This window comes from Furipterus horrens, unplaced genomic scaffold, assembly GCF_987537825.1.
Source record: "Furipterus horrens unplaced genomic scaffold, mFurHor1.1.pri manual_scaffold_8, whole genome shotgun sequence".
Taxonomy (NCBI): domain Eukaryota; kingdom Metazoa; phylum Chordata; class Mammalia; order Chiroptera; family Furipteridae; genus Furipterus; species Furipterus horrens.
In genome coordinates, this window is record NW_028327178.1 from 69,715,736 (window position 1) to 69,731,035 (window position 15,300).

The 15,300-nt window shown below is 38.4% G+C and overlaps 1 protein-coding gene across 1 annotated transcript in view; it reads right to left on the reverse strand.

Annotated features, from left to right (window-relative positions):
* Positions 1-15,300, reverse strand: part of CFAP61 (cilia and flagella associated protein 61) — a 431,546-nt gene that overhangs the window by 225,615 nt on the left and 190,631 nt on the right. Inside the window, exons 14-15 of the mRNA XM_090285993.1 lie at positions 12,298-12,424; positions 10,539-10,616 (exon numbers count right to left, since the gene is read on the reverse strand). Of these exons, the coding sequence (XP_090142119.1) occupies positions 10,539-10,616; positions 12,298-12,424 (205 nt within the window). The remainder of the gene's footprint in view (positions 1-10,538; positions 10,617-12,297; positions 12,425-15,300) is intronic.

The following is a 15,300-nucleotide window of genomic DNA, read 5'->3' on the forward strand; positions in this document are numbered from 1 at the left end:
TTCATGGAGGGACACAGGAGAGGCGTGAGTTCTGGCTGGCTTGGATCCCCGGGCAGTGGCAGGAGGAGCACAGTTTTCTCAATGCCCATGAGTCTCCCCTGAGAGCAGTTGGAGTGGAGATCCAGGCTGTGCCTGCCAGCAGAGCCAGGAGTTGGCCAGGTGACATTTGGCCCTAGGAGACTGGGAGCAGCGGTCTTTTCTTTTTGTGGTTTGATTTTTCTTTTTCTTTTTTTCGTTAAAAAAAATTCATTGATTGTTTATTGCAGATCGGGGGAGGAAAGGCCAGGGGTGAGGCAAGATACTTGAAGAGCACACGAGGAGCCCACTTGCAGGGGTGCACTTGGCCCCCACACCCACTGCCCGCAACCTGCCCACCACCAGAGCATGGAATAGCTACCGGCCAGCATCCGCACATGCCAGCCAGTGCGAGGGAACACCCCAGCCCTCCCACCACTGGCGCAGGGGATGGTCATCAGCCTGTGCAGCCCCAGCCAACAGAGGAGAACACCCTGGCCTGCACACCAGCACAGGGGAATGCCCGCTCGGCCCTCACACCCGCCCGCCACCCTAACCAGCCTGCTTGTTGGCAGGAAAAAGCACACTTGCCACGCTCAACCAGGGCTGCAGCTGCAAGAAGGTGAAATGAACTAGAGGAGCTTTGGAAAATTTTGGACGCTGGTTCTGGAGAAAAAACTGGAGGAGCAGCAGATCAGATCCCAAGGCAGACTCAACCTCAGTGCTATTGGAGAAATCTCATAAGCAGACTACTCCCCTCCAAGGGGCATCAGCCGGAGGCAACTCAACAACTGTCAGAAGTGGGCAGAGTGACTCTCAGTCAGCTAATGTAAGGGAAGGACCCACCGAAGAGCAACACAGCAAACAAAACCAAAATACTATTAGAGAGTCCAAATGAAAGGCATAAAGAGTATCCCAACAGCATCAAGTTAAGGAGATCAAGGAGTCTGCACCACTGAATCACACAGATTCCTACCACAGAAGGTTACACCACAAAGGCAGAAAATAAAAGCAGATCAATCTAAGAAGCAGAAACGAACAAGACCAGCCACCCAAAATGGGAAGATGGAATAACACCCCACCAAACAGGAACAACATGAACCAAAAGGAAAGGAGGAATCCCCAGAAGGAAGGATAGATAAAATAGAGGCAAGCAAATTATCGGATATGGAATTCAAAACAATAGCAATGAAGAAGCTCAATTAGCTCAACAAACTCGAAGAAATCTACAACGAACTCCAGGGGAACTACAAAGAACTCCAGGGAAACTACAAAGAACTTCAGGGAAGCTACAAGAAACTTACTGAGAAATACACCAGCATTAAAAAGGACATAGAAACTATCAATAAGAACCAGGAAGAAATGAAGTATACAATTTCTGAACTTAGGAACACAGTAGAAGCAATCAAAAGCAGGCTGAATGAAGCAGAGAATCTGATCAGTGAGTTAGAGGACAATGTAGAAAAACATTTCCAGACAATGCAACAAAACGAAAAAAAAAAAAAAAAAAAAGAATGAAGGGGGTTTAAGAGAACTGCAGGACAACACGAAATGAAACAATATCCGCATCATAGAAATACAAAAAGGAAAAGAAGAGGAGCACGGGATAGAAAACCTGATTGAAAAAATGACAGAAACTTCCCGAACACAAGGAGAGAAAACATCTTACAAGTAAAGGAAGCACAGAGGGTCCAATTGGCAGAGGACACCCAAAAAGGCCCACTCACAGGTATATAATAATGAAAATGGCAACATTCAAAGACAAAGAGAGAATCCTAAAGTCAGCAAGAGAAAAATAGCAAATAACATACAAGGGAGCTCCGATAAGGCTAAAAACTAATTTCTTAACAGAAACACTACAAGCATGAAGAGAATGGCAAAAAAAAATATTTCAAGCAATAAAAAACAAAGGCCTACAACCAAGACTACTCTATCCAGCAAGGCTCTCTTTCAAAATGCAAGGTGAAATAAAAAGTTTCCCAGACAAAGGAAGACTAAAAGAATACATCTCCACCAAACCACCATTGCAAGAGATGCTAAAGGGAATGCTTTACAAGAAAGAAGAAAAAGAGGACTTCCGGCCAAGATGGAGGCTTAGACGGACGCGCTAGGTCTCCCTCTACAACTAGAGAGGAATACAACTACTTCAAAACAAAGGATAACTAGAAATTCCAGAAAATAAAACTACACGGAAGCCCAACATATGAAGTTATAAACCAGCGGCGCCCTTTGGGCAGGTAAGAGTAAAAGAGGGCGGCGCTGTTTGCGGTCGTACCTGGGACAGCGGCGGGGAGAACAATCCTGGCTGCAGTCGAACCCCCGGCAGCTCGCGACCCCAATGCTGGGGAAAGCAGCCACCACATCGCCTTGAACAGTGAGGCCCAGGGGGGCGGGAGGACGGATCCCGGTCTCCTAGCGGAATAACTGTGTGAATCCATCTTGGACCCCCGCCCCCAAAGAAAGCGCCACAGGGCTACGAAATAGGTCGCGGACAGGCACCGGTCGCTGGATTGTGACGACAAAGCACCACGGCACAGCAAGAAAGGCTGCCGAACGGCGCCGGTCGCTGGGTCATTACGAGTACACAGGCACTGCCCCCTACAGCCGGCCCAAGAAAACAAAACGCATCTGTCAAAATGAGGCAGACAACTATAGAAATCCCGGTGGCACAGCTCACCAGGCAACAGATGGAGAACCTGACAGATGAACAGATAAGAAACCTGTCAGATGCTCAGTTCTGGGCCATTGTTATCAGGTGGCTTACAGAATTCACAAAAGATCTGGAAAAAGATGAGAAAGAAGCGAAAAACACTCATAACGAAAGGAACAAAACCACATACGAGACAGATGGTGAGGAAAAAAAATCCAGAGTTCATTTCAACAAACTGGAATATGGAGAAGGAACAAGCAGTCAACCAATGCAGGGAGAGGAAATGGGAAGCAACGATGAGAGGATCAGAAACCTCTGGGACAGCTATAAAAGGCCCAACATAAGAATCATTGGTTTGCCAGAGAGCGAGGAAGATGAACTAGAACTTGAAAGATTGAGTGAAAATATAATAAAGGAGAACTTCCCAGACTTGGGGAAGGAAATAGACTTACAGGTCCAGGAAGCACAGAGAGTTCCAAAAAAACTGGACCCAGGGAGAACCACTCCAAGACACATTATAATCAAAATGTCAAAAATTAAAGATAAAGAGAGAATCTTAAAAGCAGCAAGAGAGAAGAAAAGAATTATGTACAAAGGGGTCCCAATTAGACTATCAGCTGACTTCTCAAGGGAGACCCTGCAGGCAAGAAGGGACTGGCAAGAAATATTCAAAGTAATGAAAATCCAAAACCTACAACCACGAATACTCTATCCAGCGAAATTGTCATTCAGAATAGAAGGACAGAGAAAGTGTTTCCAGGACAAAATAAAACTGAAAGAGTTCATTAGATCCAAACCACTGTTATATGAGATGTTAAAGGGACTGGTTTAGAAAAAGGAGGATCAAGACAATGAAATCTAAAATGAAAACTGCATCACAAGAAACAACAGAAGCTAGGGAATTGAAACAAAGGCAAACTAAACAGGCAACGAGAGTGGAAAAAGAACTATAGGTACGGGGAACATATTGGGGGGAGGTCAACAGGGAGGGGGAATGGGGAGAGGGAGGGAGATGATATAGGAATTAAGGATCATGGTAGGAGGGAATGGAATAGACAGAGAGAGGTAGAGAAGAACTGTATGCACAACTAATGGACATGATCTAAAAGGGGGGGACAACTGGAGGGAGGGGGGCCACTGGGTGGAGGGGAGCAGAGGGAAGGGAAATTGGCACAAATGTAATATTATAATCAATAAAACACATTTAAAAAAAAAAAAAGAAAGAAGAAAAAGAGAAGAAGAGGAACACAGGTACAAAGGGAAATGAATAAATATCTGTGAATAATAACCTTAAATGTAAATGGTTTAAATGCTCCAATCAAAAGACATAGGGTAATGGAGTGGATACAAAAACATGACCCAAATATATGCTGTCTACAAGAGACACACCTCAAAACAAAAGATTTACACGGATTGAAAGTGAAGGAATGGAAAAAAGTATTCCAAGCAAATGGACAGAAAAAAAAGTTGGGGTAGCAATACTTATATAAGATAAAACACATTTCACACCAAAGGCCATAAAAAGAGACAAAGAAGGACATTTCATAATGCTTAGGAGAACAATACATCAAGAAGATAGAACCCTGGTAAACACATTTGCACCCAACACAGGAGCACCCAAATATATAAGGAAAATCTTGGAAGACTATAAGAAGAATATCAACAGCAACACACTCATAGTAGTGGACTTTAACAACCCACTGTCAACAATGAACAGATCTTTGAAGCAAAGGAACACAATGGATACTGAGGCACTGAACAACACTCTAGACCAAATGGACTTAGTTGATATATATAGAACTTTTCACCCCAAAGAGCAAAATATACATTCTTTTCAGGTGCATATGGAATATTTTCAAAGATGGACTATATGGTAGGACACAAAACAAGCCTCGATAATTTCAAGAAAATTGAAATTATATCAAGCATCTTTTCAGATCACAATGCCTTGAAACTAGAAATCAACATCAAGGAAAAAACTCAACGACATTCAAACTCATGTTGAATGAATAACATGCTATTAAATAATGAATGGGTTAACAATGGCATCAAGGAAGAAATCAAGATGTTTCTGGAAACAAATGATAATGTACACACAACAACAGCTCCACACCTATAGGGCACAGCGAAAGCAGTCCTGAGAGGAAAGTTCATAGCAGTACAGGCATACCTAAAAAAAGCAAACAAGAATCTCAAATATAAAATCTAACCCATCAGAGACAAGTACTAGAAGAACAACAACAAACAAAGCCCAGGGTGAGTAGAAGGAAGGAAATCATCAAAATCAGAGCAGAATTAAATGAGATAGAGACTAAACAAACAATTCAAAAGATCAACAAAAGTAGGAGCTGGTTCTTTGAAAAGAGAAACAAACTCAACAGGCCTTTAGCCAGGCTCATTAAGAAACAAAGAGAGAGGACCCAAATAAACAAACTCAAAAAGGAAAGAGGAGAAATCACAACTGATATCACAGATATACAACGGATTGTAAGAAATTACTACAAACAACTGTATGGCAAGAAATTTGACAACCTAAATGAAATGGACAGATTTCTAGAAACATATAATCTTCCAAAACTGAATCAAGAATAAGCAGAAAGCCTGAACAGGCAGATAATAAAGAGTGAAACTGAAGCCGTAATCAAAAAACTACCGGCACACAAAAACCCTGGACCAGATGGCTTCACAGGCAAATTTTACAAAACCTTTAGGGAAGAACTAATGCCTACCCTTCTCAAACTATTCCAAAAATTGAAGAAGAGGGAAGACTCCCAAACTCTTTCTATGAAGCCAGTATTACCCTAATTCCAAAACCAAGGCAAGACACAACAAAGAAAACTACAGGCCAATACCACTAATGAACATAGATGCTAAAATCCTCAACAAAATATTCGCAAACAGGATACAGCAACACATTAAAAAGATCATACACCATGATAAAGTGGGATTCATCCCAGGGATGCAAGGATGGTTTAATATTCGCAACTCATAAATGTAATATACCACATAAACAAAATGAAAGACAAAAATCACATGATCATATCAATAGGTGCTATAAAAAGTATTTGATAAACTACAATACCCATTTATGATGAAAACACTCAAGAAAATGGGAATAGAGGGAGCATACCTCAACATAATAAAGGCCATATATGAGAAACCTGAAGCCAACATAATACTCAATGGGCAAAAACTGAAAGCATTCCCCCTGAGATCAGGAACAAGACGAGGATGTCTACTCTCTCCATTCCTACTCAACATAGTGTTGGAAGTTCTAGCCACAGCAATTAGGCAATAAAAAGAAATAAAAGGCATCCAAACTGAAAAAGAGGAAGTAAAACTGTCATTATTTGCAGATGGCATGATAGTGTACATAGAAAATCATATAGATGCCACTAAAAAACTACTCGACATAATAAGTGAATTTGGCAAAATAGCAGGGTACAAAGTCAATATTCAAATATCAAAGGCAATTCTGTACACCAACAATAAAATATCAAATAGAAAATAGAAAAAAAATCCCATTTACCATAGCAACAAGAAAAATAAAGTACTTAGGAATAAACTTAACCAAAGAGATAAAAGACCTGTATTCAGAAAACTACATAACAGTGAAGAAAGAAATTTTAAAAGATACAACAAATAGAAGCATATATCATGTTCGTGGATGGGAGGAATCAACATTATTAAAATGTTCATACTATCCAGAGCAATTTATAGATTCAATGCAATCTTTATTAAAATACCAGTGACATATTTCACAGACCTAGAACAAATACTTCAAAAATTTATATGGAATCTAAAAAGACCCCAAATAGCCACAGCAATCTTGAGACAGAAGAACACAGTAGGAGGAATCACAATACCTGATATCAAACTATACTACAAGCCACTGTAATCAAAACAGCCTGGTACTGGCATAACAACAGACCTATAGATCAATGGTACGGAATATAGAGCCCAGAAGTAAACCCTAGTCTATATGGTCAACTAATATTCGACAAAGGGGGAGGGAACTTAAAATGGAGTGAAAAGAGCCTCTCCAACAAATGGTTCTAGCAGAACTAGACAGAGATGTGTAAAATATGAAACTAGACCACCAACTTACACCATACATCAGAATAAACTCAAGATGGATCAAAGACTTAAATGTAAGCCATGACACCATAAAAGTCCTAGAGGAAAACAGGCAGGAAAACTGCAGATATCCCATGTACCAATATTTTCACTGATACATCTCCTAAGGCAAGGGAAATAAAGAAAAGGATAAACAAATGGGACTACATCAAACTAAAGACTTTCTGTTCAGCAAAAGAAAACACCAGCAAGATGGAAAGGGAACCAGTGATATGGGAAAACGTATTTGCCAATGATACCTCAGACAAGGGATTGATCTTCAAAATGTATAAAGAAGTTACATGTCTCAACACTAAGAAGACAGACAGCTCAATTAAAAAATGGACAAGGGACCTAAACAAACACTTCTCCAAGGAGGATATACTGAGGGTCCATAGGCATTGAAAGAATGCTCAACATCACTAGCCATCAGAGAGATGCAAATAAAAACCACAGTGAGATACCACCTCACACCAGTCAGAATGGCCATCATCAACAAATCAACAAACAAGTGCTGGCAAGGATGTGGAGAAACGGGAACCCTGGTGCATTGCTGGTGGGAATGCAGACGGGTGCAGCCACTATGGAAAACAGTACGGAATTTCCTCAAAAAACTAAAAGTGGAACTGTCTTTTGAACCAGCAATTCCATTGCTAGGATTATACCCGAAGGATCCTGAAACACCAATTCTAAAGAACTTATGCATCCTTATGTTCATAGCAGCACTATTTACAATAGCTAAATGCTGGAAACAGCCTAAGTGCCCATCTGTAGATGAGTGGTACATTTATACAGTGGAATACTATGCAGTAGAAAAAAAGAAGGAACTCCTGTCATTTGCTGGTGAGGACGTAGAGAAATGGGAACCCTAGTGCACTGTTGGTGGGAATTCAGACTGGTGCATCCCCTATGTTCATAGCAGCACTATTTACAGTTGCCAAGTGCTGTAAACAGCCTAAGTGCTGATCTGTTTATGAGTGAATCAAAAAACTGTGGTATAATTATGCTTAGTGAAAAGAGCCAGTCAATGAAAGAAAAATACCATATGATATTACCTAATACAGGAAACTGATAAACAACACAAGCAAATGAGCAAAATAGAACCAGAGGCATGTAAACAAGGAAAAGAATAACAGTTAACTGGGGGGTGAAGGGGAGGGAGAGAAGGGGGATATGTAGAGGAAGGGTTTAGTAAAGGAACTAGTATAAATAACCCATGGACAACGGTGTGGGGATTGACTGTTGGAGAAGGGGTGGGCTGGTCAGGGGCAAGCAATGGGGGAAAAAGTGGGACAACTTCAATAGAAAAAGAATAAAAATAAAATTAAAAAACAAGATAATAAAGGATCAATTTAGAAGATCCAATATCCATCTAAAAAGGAATTTAAGAAGCAGAGACTAAAGAAAATGAAAGGGAAGAAACAGTAAACTCATAGAAAAAAGATACTCCCAAGTTCAAAAGAGGCATGAGATACTTTTTGGTAAAATTTCAGAATTTCAGGTATTAAAAAAAAAAAAAAATAGAAGGAAACATACCAAAGAGAGAGAATGCAAACAAATATACATTTATTTATATCAGGTTATATTTTATCAGTGACTTGGGACACTGGAGAAGGAGAGTGAAAACATCAACATTCTGATGAGAAATATTTGAATCAGAATTCTATACACAGCTCAGTAAGTATTCAAGTATGAGGACAAAATAAAAACTTGTTTATGTATGGACTCAGAGACACCACTACCTACTATTCTCTTTAAAAGAATTACTCAAAGACATACTGAATCAAAAAGATATGAATCTAAGAACATGGAGAACTGGAATAAATTAAAGGAGTAAAGCCATATGAACATTTCAATAAATGCCAAAAACACATGTACTAAAATTCAACACTCATTTATAATAAAAAAAAAACTTTTAGTAAACTAGAAATAGGAGAGAACTGCCTTAACTTGAAAAACAATATCTCCCAGTACCTATAGCAAATACTTTACTAAATGGGGGAAAATGCAAAATCATTTTTATTAAAATAAAAAAACTCCACAAAGTACTCATTATAAATACACTATTCAATATTATTCTAAACACAAATAAAATTGGGAAAAAAGTTATATTTTTAAAAGAACATGTGGCAGATTCTACGTTTCAAAATGGCCATGACAATATCTCTCATCCCACATGATCTTCTACAGAGAGAAGTTGTCACATCAGGAGTTGAAGTCCATTTTTTCATCCCTGAAACCTGAGCATGCCCTATGACTGGTTTGACCAGTAGAATATGGTAGAAGTTATTTTGGGCAAGAAAACAATCAGTTGAAAAGCTCCCAGAGTCAATGAGAGACTTCAAAAAGCTGGTTGGATACAAGAATATAAAAATTAGTAGTTTTCCCACATACCAAAACAAATACATTGAAAGTACAATGAAAAAAAGTATCTATTCACCATACCCAGAAAATATAAAACATGTAGAGATAAAACATAAACATGAAGGACTGTATTGTAGAGAGTCTCAGCAGGAAGTAGATGGTATGTCTAAATTAGCATAATTGGAGTTTCATAAAGGGACTATTTACAAGGAGGTGGCAGGATGTAGTGTAGCAGCAACTGCAAGTTATTACCACCCTGGGCAAGGGGTGGTGGGTGATGGCATGAGAGGTACTGGTTCCTGGAATCCAATAAAAGTCATGGAGAAGAGGCTGCCTCGAAAAGATCAGGGTATTCAGTGGAGAGATCTGCCCCAGGCAGCCCATCTTAATCTCCTCCCTTTCTCTCATTAGGGTTCCCCATTGGTCAAACCTAATTGGAAGCCAAATGGCAAAGGCACCCATGATACTGCCCATCAGGTTAGATTTCCTGGGATAGAACAAGGTGGAGAGTAAACCTCCAGGGGCAAAGTATTTGCTACACATGACCTGTAAGAACAAAGCCACAAAACTTTTCTGAAGGACCCAAGAATTCAACCACTACCACAACAAAAACACAAGAACCAATGTTCCTAGAAGGAAAGTCTCAATGTTTTAATTGTCAATTATGCCTAAATCTTTCTATAAAATCTACATAGGTGCAAACAAATTCATAATAAGTATTACAAGGTTTAACTGAAAGAGAAAAATGTCAAAGTAAAATCATGAAAATTTAGGAAAAAAGACAGATGAAAGAAGATTTCCCCTACCAGACAGCAGAGCACATGACAATGCAATAGATACCAACAAAGAAATCCATGGGACAGAGTAGAGAGTGAAAACAAACACAGGCACATATAAACTTAATAATATAAAGGCAGAATTTTAAATCAGTAGGAAAAACGTGGACAACTCTGTAATAAATACTTTGGAGTAATTGACATGTACTGGGAAAAAATAAAATCAGATGGTCCACTTCACAAGACACACACAACACACAAGATGCATGTAATTAAGTATAAGGAAGAATGTTGGAAAAGATAAATGACTATCAATAGTAGTAATCCTTTGGGGAGAGCAGTGGGACTTTTTTTTTTTTGGTGGTGGTGGAAGGTTATTTGAATTTGTGGAGTGCGACTGTTCTCATGTATTCTTCAAAATATTTTAAACATATTTGAACTAAAAAAGTGAATATTAAAAGGACTGCTAAGTAGGGTGCAGCATATCATGATTTATATACTTCAGAAAAAGAAGGCATTCATATTATATAAGTAAAAATGAAACTTCAAAAGAGGTGTGTTAATTCATGAAATAAAGAGACACAATCAAGGAAATTAATATCCATTTCACAATTTACCGTTTCATTTCTGATCACTGCAATGCCAACAATTTGTTCTGCTACATCAGCTACAAATGCCTGCAGTAGTGTTCCATCCTGAAAAGATGAATATATTTTTTAAGATCCTCGAAAATATTGCTATTAATGTTTCTGTGAGCAGTCAACCATAGGTTTGAATTATGATCACATAATGGTCAAAGCCACCATCTATCACCACTTACCTTTGGGCCAGGCAGCGAGTTAAATGTCCTCCCAAGTGTTCACTTAATCTTCACTCCAACCCTGTAAGTAGTATCATTATCTCTACCTCATTTATGAGAAAATAGGCTTGAAAGATTGAGTAACTTGCCAAGATCTCCAGCTAGTAAGAAATGAACCTACGATTCAAACTGCATTCCCTTGACTCAGAATGTTTCGTTAGTTCTACATCAATGGTTCTCAAATATTGTGATCTCAGGACCTCTTTGCCCTGAGGACTTCAGAGAGCTTTGGTTTATTTGCACATATCACTTCTTTCTGGATTAGTAATTAAAGCTGAGAAAATTTTGAATCTTTAAATTTTTTAAAACTTATTAATTGAAATGTTTTAATCTCACAAAAATATTTAGAGGAGTAGCACTGTTTCATATTTTTGCAAATTCTAATGCCTGGCTTAATGGAAGACAACTGGATTCCCATAACTGCTTCTATATTCATTCTGTTGCAATATATTATTTTTGTTGAAATATATTTAAAAATCTATCTTCACAAAGATATCACACATAGTTGGAAAAGAGAGAAGTATTTAAATAACCTTTTCAAATAATTATGGATATTCTTCTTTGATGTTCCACCAAAACTCAACATGTGGTAGTGTTTTAAAGATTAAAACTTTTAAATGCGGAATCGAAAACCATATCAATGAACTCTGCATATACTATTACATTAAAATTCATTGGTCTGTTTTGCACTTTGAATGAATTTTCTTCCTATGCAAGATCTTGTAACATCATGTATTGTTTTCTCTAAAATACTGGTTCACCAAGCTTATGCAGATTTTCCAAATGTTGACTTATTCCATTACAAAATATCAAAACATCACTCTTGGTAATATCACCACAAGACTTATCAGAAAAGTCTGTTAAGTATTGGGAAGCTGTCAAACTCACAATAGCAGATACTGATTTTCCAAAATTCTAGTTTTTTTTGAAAGCTTGGGTTTTATGTGCACTTCTCATTTTCCCACACAGAGTACTGAAAGTATATGCACTCAAGGATTAAAACTTAATAAAATTAATGATTTTACTGCTTCAAGTGAAACTGGCACTCCATGTTCTTTTACATTGAAATGTCTATTGAGATAGATGTAGACTCACAAGCAATTGTAAGAAAAAATAGAGAGAAATTCCTTTTACGCTTTGCCTAGTAACCTCTAATGGCAACGTTTTGTAAAACAGTACTATGACAAGCAGGGAACACACATTGATGTGATTGTGTGTGTGTGTGTGTGTGCATGCAAGCGCATGTGTGTATTAAGTTCTACACAATTACATCCCTAAGTGTAGGTTCATGTATGCACCACCACAGTCCTTGGGCCACCAGTGAGGAGAATAGCCTCAATTCCTTAAACCTCAGTTTTCTTCTTTTTCTCTTCTTGCTGCAATCTTCCAATACCACACTGCTTCCCACCACACAATTCCCACTAAGGTCCAAGGAAACTTCAGTTTGAACCTACATGAATTATAATGGTGCCATAACATGATGTAAAGAAAGCCAATCTGATCATAGCAGGACTTACAGGGTCTCTGCGAGCCTTGTTGTATTGCTTTAGATCCTCCAATATGCTTTTATTGAGCATGAGGGTACTGACGAGATTTTCAACACCAGAAGTATCCGATAAATTGGCTAATCTTATATTAATCGTCCTAGGTAAAGAGAAATACATTTTTTTAATGTTAAAGTACCAAATATGTACTTCCCCCAAAATGGAGACAGAATTGCAACATACCATATTTATGTAAGATATCAGTAAAATATCTTTTTAAAACATTGGGGTAATTACAAAAGTAACTTTCATTGTAGAAAACCTAGAAAACACACATTAAAAAAGATGCAAAGAATAAGGTAAAAAATCACTGATAATGCCATTAACCAAAATCTTCAAATTTTTAATATTTGTTAAAAAGTTAAGAAATTACATTAAACCTGAGCTGGCTTTATAAGTCTTACTTCTTAATAATATTACCTGATTCTGTGATTTTATATGAAGTCAAGTAAGACAATAGAGCATGTCCAAGTGCTTGGAGCTTTGGCTCCCATGAGGTACCACCTCCCACCATCACTCCAAGATAGGTACTCTCCCATCTGTTCCCTGCTCCTGGCACACTGGATCCTATAGGGCCTCCCGACCCTGCGTCATGACTAGTGCCACCTTCTGCTGGAGATGACAACTGGGTTGCATCTGTGGGGGAGGCCCACATTCAGCCACTATGCTCTACCTTCAGTGGAGACCTGGGCGCGGGAATGGGAAGGATCAAGGGTCAGGATGTCCCATGAAGTCTCTAGCCAGAGCATGGTGATGACTGTCCCAACCTGGAAAAGGCAGTGCCTGATAGTGTTCAGCTGGCAACTCAGCATGGACATCTTGCTCTGCCTCCACCCAGGTATTTATGAACTCCCGTGCAGAAGTTGCCAGCCATGGGGGATGAGTGTTGGAGCGGTAGGCCCATGGGAAGGGGAGATGACTTACCCATCTTAGGCTAGAGCCCAATTTTTTCATTTTGTAATGGGCCTGGAATATTATTTAGCTGGTTTTGCATTATATGCTTCCATTCATTCAGGTATTATTATTAATTTAGACAGTGCTATTCTTACTAATACTAGTAAAGTGAAATGTTCTAACCTACCTAACTTTCAACTGTAATAAACATTTGTGGTTATATTTTAGTGCATACTCCCATACTATGGATAAAGTAGCATATTTGCAAAGAAAAATCTACATCTATAATTAATTTATATAAGGATTAAAAATTAGTATTACCTAATATTTAACTTTTAAGTGAAGAATAACAACTCAGTTCTGATATGGCCACCTTACATCAAAATCTAGTTCAGATGGATTAAATGTGAATATGAAAACAAGATCACAAAAATACTAGGAAAATACCCAAGGAAACCAAGAAAATATGTCCATATAAAAGCTTGTTCATGACTCTTCATAGCGGCATTATTTATAATAAAACCAAAAGGCAGAAAGAACCCAAATGTCCATCAACTTATGAATGAAAAAACAAAAGTGTGGTCTACCCATACAATGGAATATTATTCAGACACAAAACGAAATGAAGTACTGACACATGCCACAACATTGGATGAACCCTGAAGACATTTATGCTAAGTGAAAGAAACTACATACACAGGCCACATACTGTATAATTCCATTCATATGAAAGGTTCAGAATAGGCAAATTTATGGACAGAAAATAAATTAGCTGCTGCCAGGGCTGGGGGAGGGGTGGGAGGTGGGAGGAGAAAAGAATAAAAATAGATGCTTAAAGATACAGAGTATCATTTGGGGTAATGAAACTATTCCAGAACCAGATGGAGGTGATGGTTACACAACTTTGTGAATTTACTAAAAACCACTGAATTATATACTCTAAGTGTTATGTTACCTGAATTATCTTAAGGAAACTGTTACCAAAAAATATATACAATTAAAGAAAGTTGAAAAGGAAAGGGGAATCGCAACTAATAGCTAAAAAGTAAGCTAGTCTAGCAATATAAATACCAGGTAAACCAGACCATAAGGCAAAAAGCATTATGAAAAATAAGTTTTTAATTTAAAAGTAAAAATATAATGTTGTATGTCAATTATATCTCAGTCAAAAGGAGTTAATTATGTAGAGTGCATGTCTTTATTTTTATTAACCAAATGACTACCAATATATAGTCTAAATACCAATCCTTTATAAAAAACTCACCAGTACCCTGGCTGGGTGGTTTAGTTGGTTGGAGCATTATCCCATACACCAAAAGGTCACAGGTTTGATTCCCAGTCAGGGCACTTATGAGAGGCAACCAATAAATGTTTGTCTCACATTGATGTTTCTCTCTCTCTCTCTCTCTCCTTCCCTCCCTATCTCTTGCCCTCACCGCCCCCCCCTTCTAAAATCAAAGAATGTATTCTCAGATGAGGATTCAAAAATATTCACCAGGAGATGACAATATCAAATCTGTAGGGATCTAATGATATGGCTTCAGAATATTAAAGTAAAAATTCACAGAATTACGAGAATTTGAGTAATTCACCATCATATTGGTAAAGTTTAATACATCTCTCTTAGAAACTGGTTTTAGACAAAAATTGGATCCTGAATCTCCCAAATGAAAACAACTTGGCTATCTAATAGTTATCTCAATCTTATCACTTCAAAGCCCTTCACCAGCTGTCTTCCCTGTCTTAATTAATGGCAACTCCATTCTTCCAAGCCCAAACCATAGACTTCATCGTGGCTCTCTTTCCTCACATGCGTCACTTCCTGCTCAGCAGTGTATTTGGTTGGCTCTCTCCTCAAAATGTATCCAGACTTCACCACTTCCGATGCTGGCCCCAGCCACCACTACTTCTTGCCTAGGTTGTTGCAATGTTAGCGTAGGTAGCTAGATATTAATAAAAGGAAGACAGCAAAGAAAATCAGACATTATTAAGCCTAATAAACTAGGGAGCTGAATCAGACAATAAGCCTGATTGATTAAATCTGGAAGTTACAGTATCAGATACCCCCAGGGGATTGCAGCA